Source organism: Hippocampus bargibanti, linkage group LG14 (genome assembly GCF_051943395.1).
Source record: "Hippocampus bargibanti isolate YZ-2025 linkage group LG14, ASM5194339v1, whole genome shotgun sequence".
Classification (NCBI taxonomy): Eukaryota; Metazoa; Chordata; class Actinopteri; order Syngnathiformes; family Syngnathidae; genus Hippocampus; species Hippocampus bargibanti.
In genome coordinates this window covers 16345356-16359865 of record NC_142747.1, presented here as the reverse complement: position 1 = coordinate 16359865, position 14510 = coordinate 16345356, and the positions used below count along the sequence as shown (strand labels likewise).

General features: G+C 40.5%; 3 protein-coding genes across 6 annotated transcripts; 2 read left to right on the top strand and 1 right to left on the bottom strand.

Moving 5' to 3' along the window:
* Positions 1-556: 556 nt before the first annotated feature.
* srprb (SRP receptor subunit beta) lies at positions 557-4709 on the top strand. Its single transcript, XM_089014600.1, has 7 exons — positions 557-788; positions 1047-1141; positions 1229-1306; positions 2377-2459; positions 2730-2866; positions 2936-2990; positions 4037-4709. The coding sequence occupies exons 1-7, from the start codon at positions 656-658 to the stop codon at positions 4245-4247; spliced, it is 792 nt and encodes a 263-aa protein (XP_088870726.1). The 5' UTR covers positions 557-655; the 3' UTR covers positions 4248-4709.
* wdr53 (WD repeat domain 53) lies at positions 4537-12223 on the bottom strand. Of its 4 annotated transcripts, none has more exons than XM_089014596.1 (4): positions 12090-12223; positions 11915-11996; positions 7023-7512; positions 4537-6416 (listed from the first exon to the last, which is right to left on the bottom strand). In XM_089014596.1, exons 3-4 carry the CDS (start codon positions 7509-7511, stop codon positions 5817-5819), a joined length of 1089 nt encoding a protein of 362 aa, XP_088870722.1. In that variant the 5' UTR covers position 7512; positions 11915-11996; positions 12090-12223; the 3' UTR covers positions 4537-5816. The 4 variants fall into 4 exon arrangements, 3 of the variants coding, with proteins under 3 accessions (XP_088870722.1, XP_088870724.1, XP_088870723.1); XM_089014598.1 differs by lacking the exons at positions 11915-11996; positions 12090-12223 and adding exons at positions 9741-9830; positions 10708-10846; XM_089014597.1 differs by lacking the exons at positions 11915-11996; positions 12090-12223 and adding an exon at positions 7911-8315.
* On the top strand, positions 9619-13625 carry neu4 (sialidase 4). The gene is made up of 3 exons (XM_089014601.1): positions 9619-9875; positions 10733-10988; positions 12454-13625. The coding sequence occupies exons 1-3, from the start codon at positions 9633-9635 to the stop codon at positions 13350-13352; spliced, it is 1398 nt and encodes a 465-aa protein (XP_088870727.1). The 5' UTR covers positions 9619-9632; the 3' UTR covers positions 13353-13625.
* The last annotated feature ends 885 nt before the right edge of the window (positions 13626-14510 follow it).

Sequence of the window (14510 nt, the reverse complement as noted above, 5' to 3'; positions counted from 1 at the left end):
TCATTTTGGGGAATGACGTGTGACAAAATTAATGCACCAATCCCACGCCTATAAAGTCAAAAGTTGCATTAATAAATTGTTTGATAAAATACCCAGTGGGTCAAAGCCACGACTAAATCAGCGTATAATTACAGGAACTCCATTAGGTATGACCAGACAACCAAAACCACTTTTTTTTTTTTTCGAAGACTAATGTGGCACACAAGGCACCACTTCCACTGTTATAAATTCACACAGATATATTAAACTGGGCATATTTACAAAGTAATCATCTAATTACAGGAAACTATGACGAATAGACGTGAGAACCGAGTTCCCTTGTGTCATTCCTGTGACACTAGTGTGACACAAAACACGGTACCCATTTCTCACACTCGTAAATCCACAAATGTGTATTAATTGCGTGATTTAGTAAAACGACAACATATTAGTGGTGTTAAATATGAAAAGTAAGATTAACATACTGTATATTTACATCCCAATTTCAATTCATCTTCAACGAGTGTGAGTGTTGGTAAGCAGCGTCATCAAGAGGTAGAATGGCGTCAGTACAGTCCTTTTCTGAACAAGCAGACGTGTCCCACTTTGTTGAGTCCTTACGTTCATTTAGCTTCATCGGGCGAACGGATCCGTGGAGGTCGATATCGACGGCATCATGGACGACAATACCGATTCGGGGATCTCACTGGAGCCGTACATCGAATCCGTGCGACAGCAATTGGAAGACCAGGATCAGATTTTCCTTATTGGGGTCCTCGTCGCATTAGCGGTTGTGATCATCACCTGTGGTGCGTTCGCATCATGGATGTTAGCATGCTAACCATAGCCTAGCAAGCTAATGCTAATGAAGCTGGCGCGTTTAAATCTAAGTTTAACTTTTAACACTGCGTTAATTTGTTAATGTTTGCTAATGTAAATGCTTGTCCTCTTTGATGAACGTTGAACTGAGAAAGCTAAGGGTTTATGCTTTCGCCTCTTGCACTTGTTTGCTCTTTCTGCTTGAGTAAAAGCTTCACAATGAATCCCTTCTTGTTCGCCTTTTGCAGTTTTTCTCAAATACTTTTTGACCAGTAAAACAGTCCAAAGTGCGGTGCTGCTAGTCGGGCTGTGCGACGCGGGCAAGACTCTTCTCTTCAGTCGAGTAAGTGGATAGCATCACCCGCTCAATGCTTCGAGGTGGCACGAGACATAAGTTTAAAATATTAATGCTTGATTTTTTTTTTTTCAGCTGCTCTCTGGGAAGTTTAAGAAAACCCAGACATCCATTACAGACAGCAGTGCTCCCTATAAAGTGAAACATGAAAGGGTGAGTTTTATCTTTTTTTTTTTCATTGCAGTAATTCAGTCACCGAATGACAGTGAGGTAACACAATCTGATATTGAAAATAAGTGACAATGGCTTGGTGTAATTTTTATATACAGTGATACCTTGGCTTACAAACTTAATTGGTTCCCAGACATAGTGTGTATCCCAAAAATTCATTTCCCATAGGAAACCATTAAAATGAGAATAATACATTCCCAGGTCCCCATAAAACATAATTTTCTACTTTCTAATTTTCTAAGCCTTAAAACTACACAAAATATACCTTATTTTATGTCTAATACATGTGCTATGGTATTATAACTAAAGAAATAAACTGTACTGTATAATAAAGTCAGCTAGAAAAGCTTTTAAATAGCTAGATAGCCAGATAGCCATACAGATAGCCAGTCAGATAGCTCACTCGATAGCCAGCTAGATAGCGAACCAGATAGCTCGCTAGATAGCCAGCTAGAAAAGCTAATAGCTAGATAGCCAGCTAGATAGCTAATTATTGATACTGATATTGATGTTTAGCTGGGTTGATAGCTTTTTGCATCAAGTGTACAGATGGCTTGTGCGGGTTGTTTGTGGAGCCTGATTGATGGGATATTTTAACCTTGCAGTCTACACTCTGCCTTTGAACTATCAAAGTTGAAACTCTCTCACTGTCGTCTGCCTGTTAAATTTTTAAACCCCCCCCCCCCCCCCCTCACTGCTGCGTCCAATCATGTGGCTTTAAACGAAGACTGGGGGCGGGGAATAGAGGACAAAAACAGTCGGCTGCCGTTTTGTTATTACAACGGGCTCGTTCACGAATGACATCACTCATTGAGGCAGCTCCGTGTACGAAAAAAAATTCGTATGCCAAGGTAAAATTTTCATAAATGTAACGTTCGTAAACCGAAAAGTTCGTAAGCCAACTCGTTCGTAAACCGAGGTATCACTGTATTGGTGAATTATCTAGAAAGTGCGACTTCTCCCGGGTGTTAGTTTTTATCCAGTTCTTGGTGTCTCAGTTGTTTATTGCAATGACTTAACCTGTTTTTCCCTCTCTTTTTCCCCCTCTTTAGAACACTATCTGGACTCTGATAGACCTGCCGGGTCATGACAGTTTGCGTTCACAATATTTGGAAAAGTTCAAATCAGCAGCCAGGTGAGGATATGACATCTTTGATTTCAAGGATAGCTACTGTGCATTAATTCACAATTTTAAAAGAGTTGTTAGGTGTGTCACTAATGTCACTGGTATAATTCTGTCTAAATATACAACAGATCAAGAAATACAGGACAGCTAAAATTGACCGTTTTGGTTCAAATCAATGTCTGGCTCATCAATGAGCAACAAATTGAATGAATTTACATTACTTGGGAATTCCAATGGCTATTTTAACCACATAATGTTGACAAACTCGACTTTCTCCAGAGCTATTGTGTTCGTAGTGGACAGCGCCATCTTCCAGAAGGAAGTGAGAGACGTTGCTGAGTTTATGTATGTTCTTCTGACGGATGCCGTGCTCTGTAAAAACGCCCCCACATTTCTGGTTGCGTGCAACAAACAAGGTACTGAACAATCTTCATTTCCCCCTGCAAACTTACTCCGATAAATAAACAAATATTTTTCCTTGACAGATATCACCATGGCAAAGTCAGCCAAACTGATTCAGCAGCAACTGGAAAAGGAATTGTGAGTAACCAACAGTACAGTGATAACTTGGCTTATGAACTTAATTGGCTCCCAGGCGAAAAGTGTGTATCCCAAAAAATAATTTCCCGTAGGAAACCATTAAAATGAGAATAATCCGTTCCCACGTCCCCATAAAACATAATTTTCTACTTTCTAACTTTCTAAGCCTTAATACTACACAAAATACCTTATTGTATGTATCATACATGTGCTACGGTATTATAAAGAAATAAACTACTGTATAATAAAGTCATTTTATTTACATTTGTGATGGTCGTTGATGGCTTGATGGAATGGAGTGGCCGGTTTCCTCAGCATTAAACACTTGATGTGGAACGTAGCCTTCTTTCACCATCTTGAGAAATGATCCCTTGTAGGTGCTTTCTCTGTGATAATTGTGTCTAGTTCCTCATCAGTTGTGTTCTGTTTAGCTGGGTTGATAGCTTTTTGCAGGTGGCTTGTGCAGGTTGCTTGTGGAGCCTGATTGATGGGATATTTTAACCTTGCAGTCTACACTCTGCCTATCAAAGTTGAAACTCTCTCACTGTTGTTTGCCTGTCTCGTTAATGTTTAAACCACCTCCCCTTACTGCTACGTTCTTGATCAATCGCGTGGCTTTAACCGAAGACTGGGGGCGGGGATTAGAGGACAAAAAAATGCAGGCAGCCATTTTCTTTTTTGGAGAATGGCTTCACTCTCTCTGGCTGTAAACCCCTTCCCCCCTCACTGCTGCGTTCTTGACCAATCTCGTGGCTTTAACCGACGACTGGGGGCGGGGAATACAGGACCAAAACAAGCCGGCTGCCATTTTCTTTTAGGAGAACGGGCTCATTTGCGAACGATACCTCACTTATTGTGGCAGCTCCGTGTGTATCCCGAAAAATAGTCCGTATGACAAGGTAAAATTTTCATAAATTTAACGTTTGTAAACTGAAAAGTTCGTTTGCCAAGGGGGTTCGTAAACAGAGGTATCACTGTATTTAGTTGAGACATAATTATTTGTTTAGAAGACATTTTGCTGAATATGACCCCTCGGTATGTCATAGGAACACACTGCGGGTGACTCGCTCGGCAGCTCTGAGCTCCCAGGACGGTTCGGGAGGTGGAAGCGTGTACTTGGGAAAGAAAGGCAAGGACTTTGAATTTAGTCAGCTGCCCATTAAAATCGAATTCCTGGAGTGCAGCGCACGAGGAGCCAAAGGTGAAGAGGCCGAGGCTGATATCCAGGCTTTGGAGAAGAGTTTGGCGAAACTGTGATGGGTTAAAAAAAAACAAGTGGAGGAACTCACTGGCAGCCACCATCCACATTGAAGTAAACAATTTCACTACACATCAAAAGACGACCACTCCCTCAATCATTCAGTCAAATCAAGACTGTCAAAGTCCAATTTGCCAGAATGGATTGAGATTCATGAAATGAATACCGTTTGATTGTTTTGAAGTGCAAATCTAATAGTCAACCATCACCGTTTTAAATAAGCTCAGGTTATGCAAAAACATACATTTTGGACAGCTTCAAGAAATCACGGGCAAAGAAGCTGTCGGGTCATCATGGAAAGGAACCCGTGTGCCTTTTTATTCTGATACAATGACAAATGTTTTGCTTTAGAGCAGTTTTGAATGGATGAGATTGTTGTGAAGAATGCATTTGTAATGACAGGTCATAATTTATTCCTTCAAAAACAGACTAATAAAAATTCTTGCTCGTACAAAATGGTACTAATATGGTGTTTTTTGGTTGTCCATGTGGGTTTTGTTTTATTTCCAAGTTTATTTTGTCGAGCCAAACAAACAGGTCACCCACAGATTCATTAGGACTGGGTGACAAATACAGTGAAGTCTCGTTATATCGATATTCTCGGGAGTGGGAAAAAATATCGATATAACCGGACTATCGATATATCCGATCCTGCGGCATGTAAATTTTCTCCTTGTGTTCATAGAAATATAGTAAAGTCTTGTTATATCGATATCGGATATATCGATAGTCCCGGTTATATCGATACTATTTCTGTGCACGCACGGAGAAAACACTATATCGATAGTCCCGGTTATATCGATATTTTTTCGGACTCCCTTGAATATCGATATAACGAGACTTTACTGTAGTATCGTAATAAGCAGTACTATCGATATAACCGATATCGATATAACGAGACTTTACTGTATACAAATTTCCCCTACAGGAAATGTTTTTTTTTGTACTCGTTTCAGATTATCACTAGAATAAAATGTACAATTCACGTGATGAGAAAAAAAAATTGTAACCATCAAGAAGAAGACACATGAGATCGATTGTCAAAAAGTACAATTAGTTACTTGTAAAAGCGATGTCATTAGTCTAATAACATCGATTTTCTATGATGCTTCACCACTAAATTATATGGTTCTGGAGTTATGAGCTTGAAATGGGGGCAGCTGTACAAAAGGCAAATGCTGCCCCCTCGAGGGAGAGAAAAACATTGCCGGAGGCTAGCACTAGCAGACTAGCACTTTATCAGCACCCCCACAACAAAAACATAACCCCGAATAAGAAAAAAAAGGTATTTCCTAAATTATATGGGTCTGGAGTTATATGAGCTTGAAATGAGGGCAGCTGTCCAAAATACGATGTAATACATACATAATGGTTTATATAGCGCTTTAACAACAGCTGAAGCTGGAACAAAGCGCTATCGTGGACAAAAGGCAAATGCTGCCCCCTCGCGGAAGGGAAAAACATCACTAGAGGTCTGATCAACGCTTTATCTGCACCACAATGTCTTAGGTCATTCAACATTGTGACACACTGTTATTGAAATGGATTTGTGAGTAAAGTGGCATCATTTAAGCTTCAGGCAGCGGATAGACGGTTAAACTCGAGCTCTGATCAGCCACAAGCAAACTGGCTGTGCCTTTGAGCAAAGCAGGACACAACCAATTCACTTTGTCACCGTGGTCGATCTTCACTTTGGGTCCAGACTTATCCGCCACCTCATTTTTCTCTCCCACATCCTGTCCTTTTGTCTTGGCCTTATTTTTGCTCTTCTTACGCGCGGTCGCACCCTTGACTTTAGCCTCAGGAGTCACCACGGGGTGTTTACTAACATCCCACAGAGCCACATGGCCGTCATTGCCGCCTGTGGCCAGCCAGTATGGGTGACAGAGGAACGGGATGAAATGAGCTTGGGAAGAACCTTGGCGGTGGGCCTTGAATGACCCTTGCTGTTCCAATTTGGAGCCACCGCCTATTCGCATCAGATGCACTCGGCCGTCCTCGGCGGCGCAAGCTACAATGTTTCCGCAGCTGGCCACGGAGACGCAATGGGCTAACGGAGGGTTAAAAAGCTGACCGGGACGCTGCTGGTGGTTGTCTTCCTCATCCATGATGTCCTGGAGGTTAAGGGTCCAAATGGGTCGTGTCTTCTGCAGACCCCATAGCATCACCTGAAGATTAAAAATGAAAAGTTTCACATTTGTTATTCTGCACAATTACATTCAACATTTTGCCTTTATCCACAGTAATAATTGAATTAAAATGTAACATGATTTTTTTTGTGGCATGAAATCGACTACCTTTCGAAATTCAAGTGTCAAATTTGTATTTGTACAAACTGCTAGCAAATCATCCTACTACAACACAGGTGTCAAAGTCAAGGCCCGCGGGCCAAATCCGGCCCGCCACATCATTTTTTTTCGGCCCGCGAAAGCAAATCAAACGTGTTAAATTCCATGATGATTGCTAAAACCTGAGCCAAAATTTCATATTTTTGGATGTCAACCACAATAAAAGTCATTATTCTTGACTTCAGATTTGAAAACGAGTTATTCATTAATTTGCTGTGTGCTCTATATGTAATATTTGAAGAGATTTAAACATTCTAATGGGTTCCCCAAATTCATAACGGCCCTCGAGAGGAAACCATAACTACAATGTGGCCCGCGGCAAAAAACGACTTTGACACCCCTGGTTTAAATCATAATGTTGGTGTATCAAGGTAAAGAAAAAAAACGTGTAACTGTCTTGTCTGTTATTGTGTGTAATGGTCTAACCTGCATGTCCAGTCCAGCAGACAGCACGTTGTTGGGTCTGTGCGGTCTAAAAGTTACGGAGGAGCAGATGTTGGTGTGTCTGCGAAGCGTCCTGGATACCTTACCCCCAGGAAGCTCCAGTATCCGCACAGCCCCCGAATCATTGGCCAGCGCCAAAGTCGAACCGCTCTCGTTCAACGCTAATGCGTTGATTTCTTCCTCCCCAACACCGACAAACTCTTCTACTGTGCCATTGAGGTTCCTTGGGTCGAGCGAGCTCACCGTGTGGCCATGAGAAACGTAAAGGAGGTGTGGTGCCATGGGAGAAAATGCCACGCTGGTGCAGTCCTCCTCCCCTGGCAGGTTGAAGCGACCGAGGACACATCCTTCTTGACTCCAAATGGCGACTTCCCCTCCTTCTGAACCTGAGGCGATAAGTCCCTCGGGGCCCGGGGACGCGGACACACACAAGATAGCCGTGGAGTGGCCCCCACGCCACAGCTTAGCCATGCTACGGGGGGAGAATGGCGTTGAACAAATTTAAGTAAATGTATCATCTGTAAGAACTGAGCCAGATGTGAAAGGATGAATCCCACAAGCAATTGAGTCACCACTGAAAATGTCTGTGTATGTAATTGTATTTTATTTATTGCATTGTATTTGTGATTATATTTTTTTATTATAGTACCTATGCTTGTCTGTGACTGTAGTGTTGTCAATTTACCAGAAGAAAAAAACACTTTGATATTATGCTCACCTTATCTTATATATCGTATCTTATTATTATTACCGTATATTACTCTGTCCCAAAAAAACGACGACTGTCAATTTTTGTATTATTTGTAACCAAATGACGGTTTGCTAAATCAATCGATCCACGCACACACGATATTCAGGCAGTGTACTTACGTAGAAATAACTGCTTAGAAGATCCTCACACACGGAACAAAAAAAGTATATAAGCTAAAAATCTTTAGCTTTCCATTTCATTACAATTGTTCCGAGTAGCCATACCCATTCATTAGATAAGACATGCAAATATTAAACAAGGTACGTGGTTTCCACTCTCATAACCGACGTGAGTGTTGCAGTCGCATACTGATGACGTCACACGCAGGCGCTGTTTCTGGCATTCATTTAAAACGTCCTAATTTACGTCCTTGTCGCAAATTCTCTAACGATACTATTTAAAAGACTGAGGCATATAAAATATTAATTCGAGTACAAATATTACCGAATAAATATTTTTATACGTGTTTTTTATTGCTAAAAAATAGAGAACACGTCAGAAACACACCGTAACTCTTTCCGATGTTACTTTTAACACTTTTTAAAGGTAAAAATTGGCCAAATATTTCCAGTGCTATTTTTTATATCAATAAAAAAACATACTAACAAGTAAGAAACATAACCGGAATATATATTTTCCCTGATTTTTCAAAAATAAAAATAACTGCATATTAGAATATTTCAAAAATGCAAATTGGATATTTACAAAAAAATAACACACTTAGTGATTTTTTTTCATATACAGTACATACAATATTTTTGAAAGGCATACCTACAAGAAATATACATACATTTTGAATGTTTCAAAAGCAAAAAAAAAGATATTCATATTTTTGTAAATATAATTATATTCATACAAATAGATTCGTAAAATTATTTATGAAAAATATCTTCAATTGTTATAATAATAATATATTTCATTTATAAGCGCCTTTCAAAACTCTCAAGGTCACATTTCAGTCACAGGATACATTTTTTTGTGGGTGAGCAGCGGCAGGCACACGCGACAGCGTTCACTCAACCCGGAAGTAACTCAAACAGATAGAAAGCTAACTAGCTAACAGATAGCCAATAGATAGCTAATAGATCGACAGCTAGCTAGGTAGCTAGATAGCCGTATAACCAATATATGATATATATATATTAGTATTAGTTAGAAATATATAATATGAAATGTAAATTTCTCCACTGAGACTAATAAAGGCAAATCCAATAGATAGCCAGCTAGATAGCTAGCGAGCCGGCCAGCTAATTGATAGCAATTAGAGAGCCAGCCAGGTGGTAATCATAATAATAATCATAATAAAAATACAATAATAACAGTAATAATAACAGTAATAATAATATAACAGTAATAAAAATAAAAATAAATTTGTCTTTATATGATGCAAATTTGGGAATATAGTGTTTACCACAGCTCGTGTTTGTGGACAACGTAAAAAACAAAACCCTTGCAGTGGGGTCATGCTCGTCCAATCTTTATTCAGCATGCCTCAAAAACATCCATGACCTTTCATCTCCACAATGGCTGCTCTCCGCTGATTCATCCAAAGCTGCAGACTTGATGAGTGTGGTCTATTTCTAGGTCAGTAAAAAGCATACGAAGCTGCTGTGTTGAATAGGCCGCAGGGAAGGGAGGGGACCCCAGTTATCCAAAAAAACACACTCAACTAAAAGCCCATTTGAACATCACGCAGCCACAGATGCCTTCCCACATAGCAGCAGCTCAATGTAGGTAATCTTTTTTTTGCACAAAATTGGATGCAAAATGGAAGTAGCAGTATGACCCCAATAAATAATTTACAATGACATCAATACAAGAAGTGTCTTAAAATTTCAGTGATGAAAATACAACTCTTTCCAATTACAGTTGTCTCAAGCACGATGACAGCGCCTTATTTCCCAGCAAGGTCAGTGCTTTTCCGCAAGGAATCGAATGGGGTGACCTACCGAGTACCGGCGTTGCTCTACCTGCCCCAAAGCAGCTCCTTCCTGGCCTTTTGCGAAGAGAGGCTCAGTCCAGCTGACTCCCAAGCTCACCTGTTGGTTATGAGGAGAGGGACTTTCTACAGGAACTATGTTGAGGTGAGAAATGTACACTGGGATTCCACTGGGAATGATTAAAGGACAACCGACATCACTTTTTTGTTTCCTAACTGACATCAGAAAATGTTTTACAGCATCTAAAATACCCAAAACACGCAGTATGATATTTTTAGTCAAATGCAAAACACCAATAAAAATGACTTAGTGTCCAAAATCTGCAAAAAATTGAGCTGCGAATTTGGCATTTTCAGAAAGTCCCGCCCCGGAGAATCAAAACAATAGCTTCAGATTCGGAGAATATGCTTTCTTGTTACACATCCAGTTATGAATATGATTCAAATAGTTCTGAAGAGGAAAGCATACATGTTTGCAATCGATTAAAGAATTTATTCCGTGCTATTTTGAGGTATCTGGGGGCGGGAAATGTAGCACCACAAAGAGGCAGAAAATGGCGACAAAGCTCCGTGGAAACGGCCTGATTAATTCCTTACACAGAGCTTTGTTGCCATCTTCTGCCTCTTTTGGGTGCTACACAAAGTTTTCAGACCAAACAAAGTGCAGCAAAATGCATTGACGTCATGGAAGGACTGCTACAATGTGTCCTTTTTTCGGTCAGGGGCGTTCCTTCAGTGACGTAACGTGAGGACTCGTCACCAACTCAAAAACAAGACTTCCTGAAAATTCCGCGCGAGTCTTAAGATGTAAAATGTAGCGATATGGGGTGGAATCTTTGTAAAATACGCTCAGTAGAAGTCATTTGAAGCCATTTTACAAATTATGGACACAACTTGTCTGGAGACGTCGGTTGTCCTTTAAACATGGAGCAGGTCACATTGTCCCATAACCAAAAAAAACAATAATAGGTTATTACATGGAATCTTCCTCTTTATTTCCAGTGGGAAGACATGAATGCACTTGGAACGGCCTACTTGCCGGGCCACCGCTCGATGAACCCGTGCCCGGTGTACGATGACTTCACAGATACCCTCTTCCTGTTCTTCATCGCCATTTTGGGTCACACCACCGAGTCTTTCCAGCTGGCCACGGGGAAGAACTTAACGCGCCTCTGCTACATCTCCAGCACGGACAAAGGTGTCACGTGGAGTCCAGCCACTGACCTCACGCAGCAGGTCATAGGTGACACCCTCAAAGGTCCGACACCTCCTTTTTCATAAAAAAAAAATCTGTTCGAAATTAACTCATTCACTGCCAGATGTGCAAAAATGTGTCCACTCCAGTACTTATTTTTGTCATTGTCACTTAAATTCCAGGACCCACAGAATATTGAGTTTTAGGACTACACAAACATTCAATACAGCATAAGAAAACTCAGACTCTCTTCTTTCATCAGAAAGTAATAGTTAATTCCTAAATTATATGGGTCGGCTTGAAAGCTTGAAATGAGGGCAGCTGTCCAAAGTACAATGCTATACATACATCTTGGTTTATATAGCGCTTTAACTATAGCTGAAGCTGGAACGCGTTAACATGGAAATAAGAGAAATGCTGCCCCTTGTGGAAGGGAAAAATATTGCCAGAGGCCATGGCCTCTGGCAATCTTTGTCAGCACCCAAACAAGAAAAAAAAAAAAATTCAGGAATGGCGGTCTATGTCATATTTTCAATTCTGAAGCAATTTGTGAATGGCAGTGAATGAGTTAAAGTACATCTTCATTGGACACATTACAAAAAATGTTTTTTGTTCTTATCCTGTTTTTGAAAGGCGCTTATAGATGAAATGCATTATTATTATTATGCTTTTTTCACAGGGAGAACATCTAAATATTATTATTATTATTAGCTATCTCTTAGCTAGCTTTCTATCTATTTGAGTTACTTCCGGGTTGAGTGAACGCTGGCGCGTGTGGCTACCGCTACTTACCCACAGAAAGTCATCCTTTGACTGGAAAGTGACCTTGAGAGTTTTGAAAGGCGCTTATAAATACAATGTATTATTATTATTATTATTATTATTATTATTAAATTCCACACAGGAACCATGCACCTCTGCACTGTGATGCGGTCATGCTATCTAGTCAACCACTATGCCGCGAAGAAAAATAAAGTATTATACAGTACCTGTGCTTCCATTCGAAACAGAATACTCCGGTTCTTTGTACTGATGGTTAATTCTTTAGTGTGATTTCACACCACCGTAGAACTACAAACAAGTATAATAATATAGCTATTATTTACACAAACATTTGGAGTTTACATCAATGAAATAAAACGTATGCAATAAAATTGTACAAACCACTTTGCCCGCTTTCCGTCCGAAATGGAAGTTTTGATTTTTGTCCTTTTTTATCTTTTCCTTGCTAAACAGTACAGCGATAAAGCATGTCCGTTCTCGCCGTCTTCTCGGTGAAAATGAAACTTAAGAAGTGCGGAAAGTAAAACCTGTACCGGAAGTGTAAACAAACCAATGCAATGAATGTCAAGAAAATAAAGCACAGCCATCTGCTGGTCAACTACGGGATAGCAGTGATAAACAAATTTATCAGCAGCATTTACAGTATTCCTAGTCCATATTTCCTGTCAAAACCACGAATTTCATCGTAATGTGCTGATTTTCAGTCTTTTTTTTTACCCCAAAAACTCCTGGCTCCATTCTCTAGAATGGGCCACCTTTGCGCTAGGCCCAGGTCATGGCATCCAGCTCAAGTCCGGTCGCCTCCTTGTCCCCGCCTACGCCTACCACATCGAGTGCAAGCAGTGCTTTGGAAAGCTATGCCAGACATCCCCGCGCTCCTTCTGTTTCCACAGCGACACCCATGGTCGAACTTGGCGTTTCGGGGAGACCATCCCAAGCCCGGAGAGCGTGGAGTGCCAGGTGGTATCAGTAGATGAGGAGGACGGGAGCAACTTCTTGTATTGCAATGCACGCAGCAGGCTAGGGTTCCGGGTGCAGGCCTTGAGTCTGGATAACGGAACCACTTTTCAGGAGGGTCAACTGGTTCAGCGGTTGGTGGAGCCTCGGAATGGTTGTCACGGTAGCGTGGTAGGTTTCCCAGCTCCGCTACATTTAGATCTTGATCTACGCTTACGCCAACTCACCCAGTCCTCCAGACATGATTTGACCTCTATCATCCCATCAACATCGCCAGATTTTCTCTCCCCTACATGGGTGGTATACTCCCACCCTACAAAGACCAGCGCACGGAAGGACCTAGGTGTCTTCTTGAGTCTTTACCCCCGCGATCCTGACAGCTGGTGCGGGCCATGGGTGATCTACGAGGGTCCGTGCGCCTACTCCGACTTGGCATATGTGGAGCTGCCCCCGTTGTATGGCTCCCCTCCCGCTGTGGCTTTTGCCTGCCTGCTGGAGTGCGGCGCCAGGACTGCCTATGACGAGATCTGTTTCTGCATCTTCACCCTCTACGAGCTGATCAATAACATCCCGCCAGGCAAGACCGTTATATATGGTGAAGATAATAAACACGAGGGCAATGCAGACGGATGTGAGACTTCACATGTGAAGACGAGGAAGCTTAGTGACTTTTGTGCTCTATCTTAAATTGAGTTTTTATACCTTGTCAATTCATGTATCGTATAATGTTCTTTTATTTAACATGTCTTCTGTTATTGGCTAAAAAAAGGTATACATGTATTTTGGTGTTATCTAGTGGCAGTGTGGTGTTATTGTTTAATTCATTGAAGGCGTTAAAGTAGGTCATAGTCACTCCCTTACTTACGAACATTTGAGTTACGAACAACGGTACATACGAACATTTTTGTAGTAATATGTCGTATCCTCTCCAGTTGTACATGTACAGTGAGACCTCAACTTACGAACTTAATTGGTTCCCAGACAGAGTGTGTAAGGCGAAAGGTGTGTATCTCAAAAAAGATTTTCCCATAGGAAACCATTAAAATGGGAATAATCCGTTCCCGGGTTTCCATAAAATATACTTGTCAACTAAATAAGCCTTAAAACTACACACAACATACCTTATTCTATGTATAATAAATGTGCTATTGTATCGTAATGAAAGAAATACACTGAATTGTATTATAAAGTCACTTTATTTACATTTGTGATGGTCATTTATGGCTTGATGGAATGGAGTTGGAGGTCGAAGGTCAAAGGGAATTGCTGTCTGGAAAGAGAAGTGCATTAATGAGGCGCATTAATTAGTGCTGTTAAATAAAGTAAATAAAGTTTTATTTACCTTTTTGATGGTCGTTGATGGCTTATGGAAGGAGAGTCACCTTCCGTAAGGACTGTTGGTAACTTAACCTCTGGTGCTGTTCGGTCGTGTGCTTCCGCCGAAGATCACTCCGCCAGCCGTGGTGGGTGTGTATTATGAAAATAGTGCTTATTATAAGGTTTAATTTTCAGAAATTTGACGTTTGTAAGACGAAAAGTTTGTAAGTTAAGGTGTTTGTAAGTTGAGGTCTCACTGTACATACCTTTATAGAGCATATATTTTCTTAAACGTTTATTTTTTCAGTACAAACCAATACAGGTTACTTATATAAGCCTTAAACATACATTCCTTACAAAATATAGCACTGAATCAACTTATGAACAAATTCACCTTACGAACGTATCTTGTTCGTAAATTGGGGAGTGTCTGTAATAGTTTGAAAATTTTTAATTTGAGTTAGTTTTGTATAGAATTTGAATTTAGTTAGTTTTAAATAGTTTTTAGACTGAGTGTTATTTTTTTTT

What these genes read in the sequence shown, in the direction of transcription:
- neu4 (XM_089014601.1), top strand. Translation starts at nt 9,633, where the DNA reads ATGAAAATACAACTCTTTCCAATTACAGTTGTCTCAAGCACGATGACA. An exon ending in TCTACAGGAACTATGTTGAG is followed by an intron (nt 9,876 to 10,732) that starts GTGAGAAATGTA and finishes CTTTATTTCCAG; the next exon opens with TGGGAAGACATGAATGCACT. An exon ending in CATAGGTGACACCCTCAAAG is followed by an intron (nt 10,989 to 12,453) that starts GTCCGACACCTC and finishes TCCATTCTCTAG; the next exon opens with AATGGGCCACCTTTGCGCTA.
- wdr53 (XM_089014596.1), bottom strand. Translation starts at nt 7,511, where the DNA reads ATGGCTAAGCTGTGGCGTGGGGGCCACTCCACGGCTATCTTGTGTGTG. An exon ending in CTGCTGGACTGGACATGCAG is followed by an intron (nt 6,417 to 7,022) that starts GTTAGACCATTA and finishes TTTAATCTTCAG; the next exon opens with GTGATGCTATGGGGTCTGCA.
- srprb (XM_089014600.1), top strand. Translation starts at nt 656, where the DNA reads ATGGACGACAATACCGATTCGGGGATCTCACTGGAGCCGTACATCGAA. An exon ending in ATAAAGTGAAACATGAAAGG is followed by an intron (nt 1,307 to 2,376) that starts GTGAGTTTTATC and finishes CCCCCTCTTTAG; the next exon opens with AACACTATCTGGACTCTGAT. An exon ending in CAGCAACTGGAAAAGGAATT is followed by an intron (nt 2,991 to 4,036) that starts GTGAGTAACCAA and finishes GGTATGTCATAG; the next exon opens with GAACACACTGCGGGTGACTC.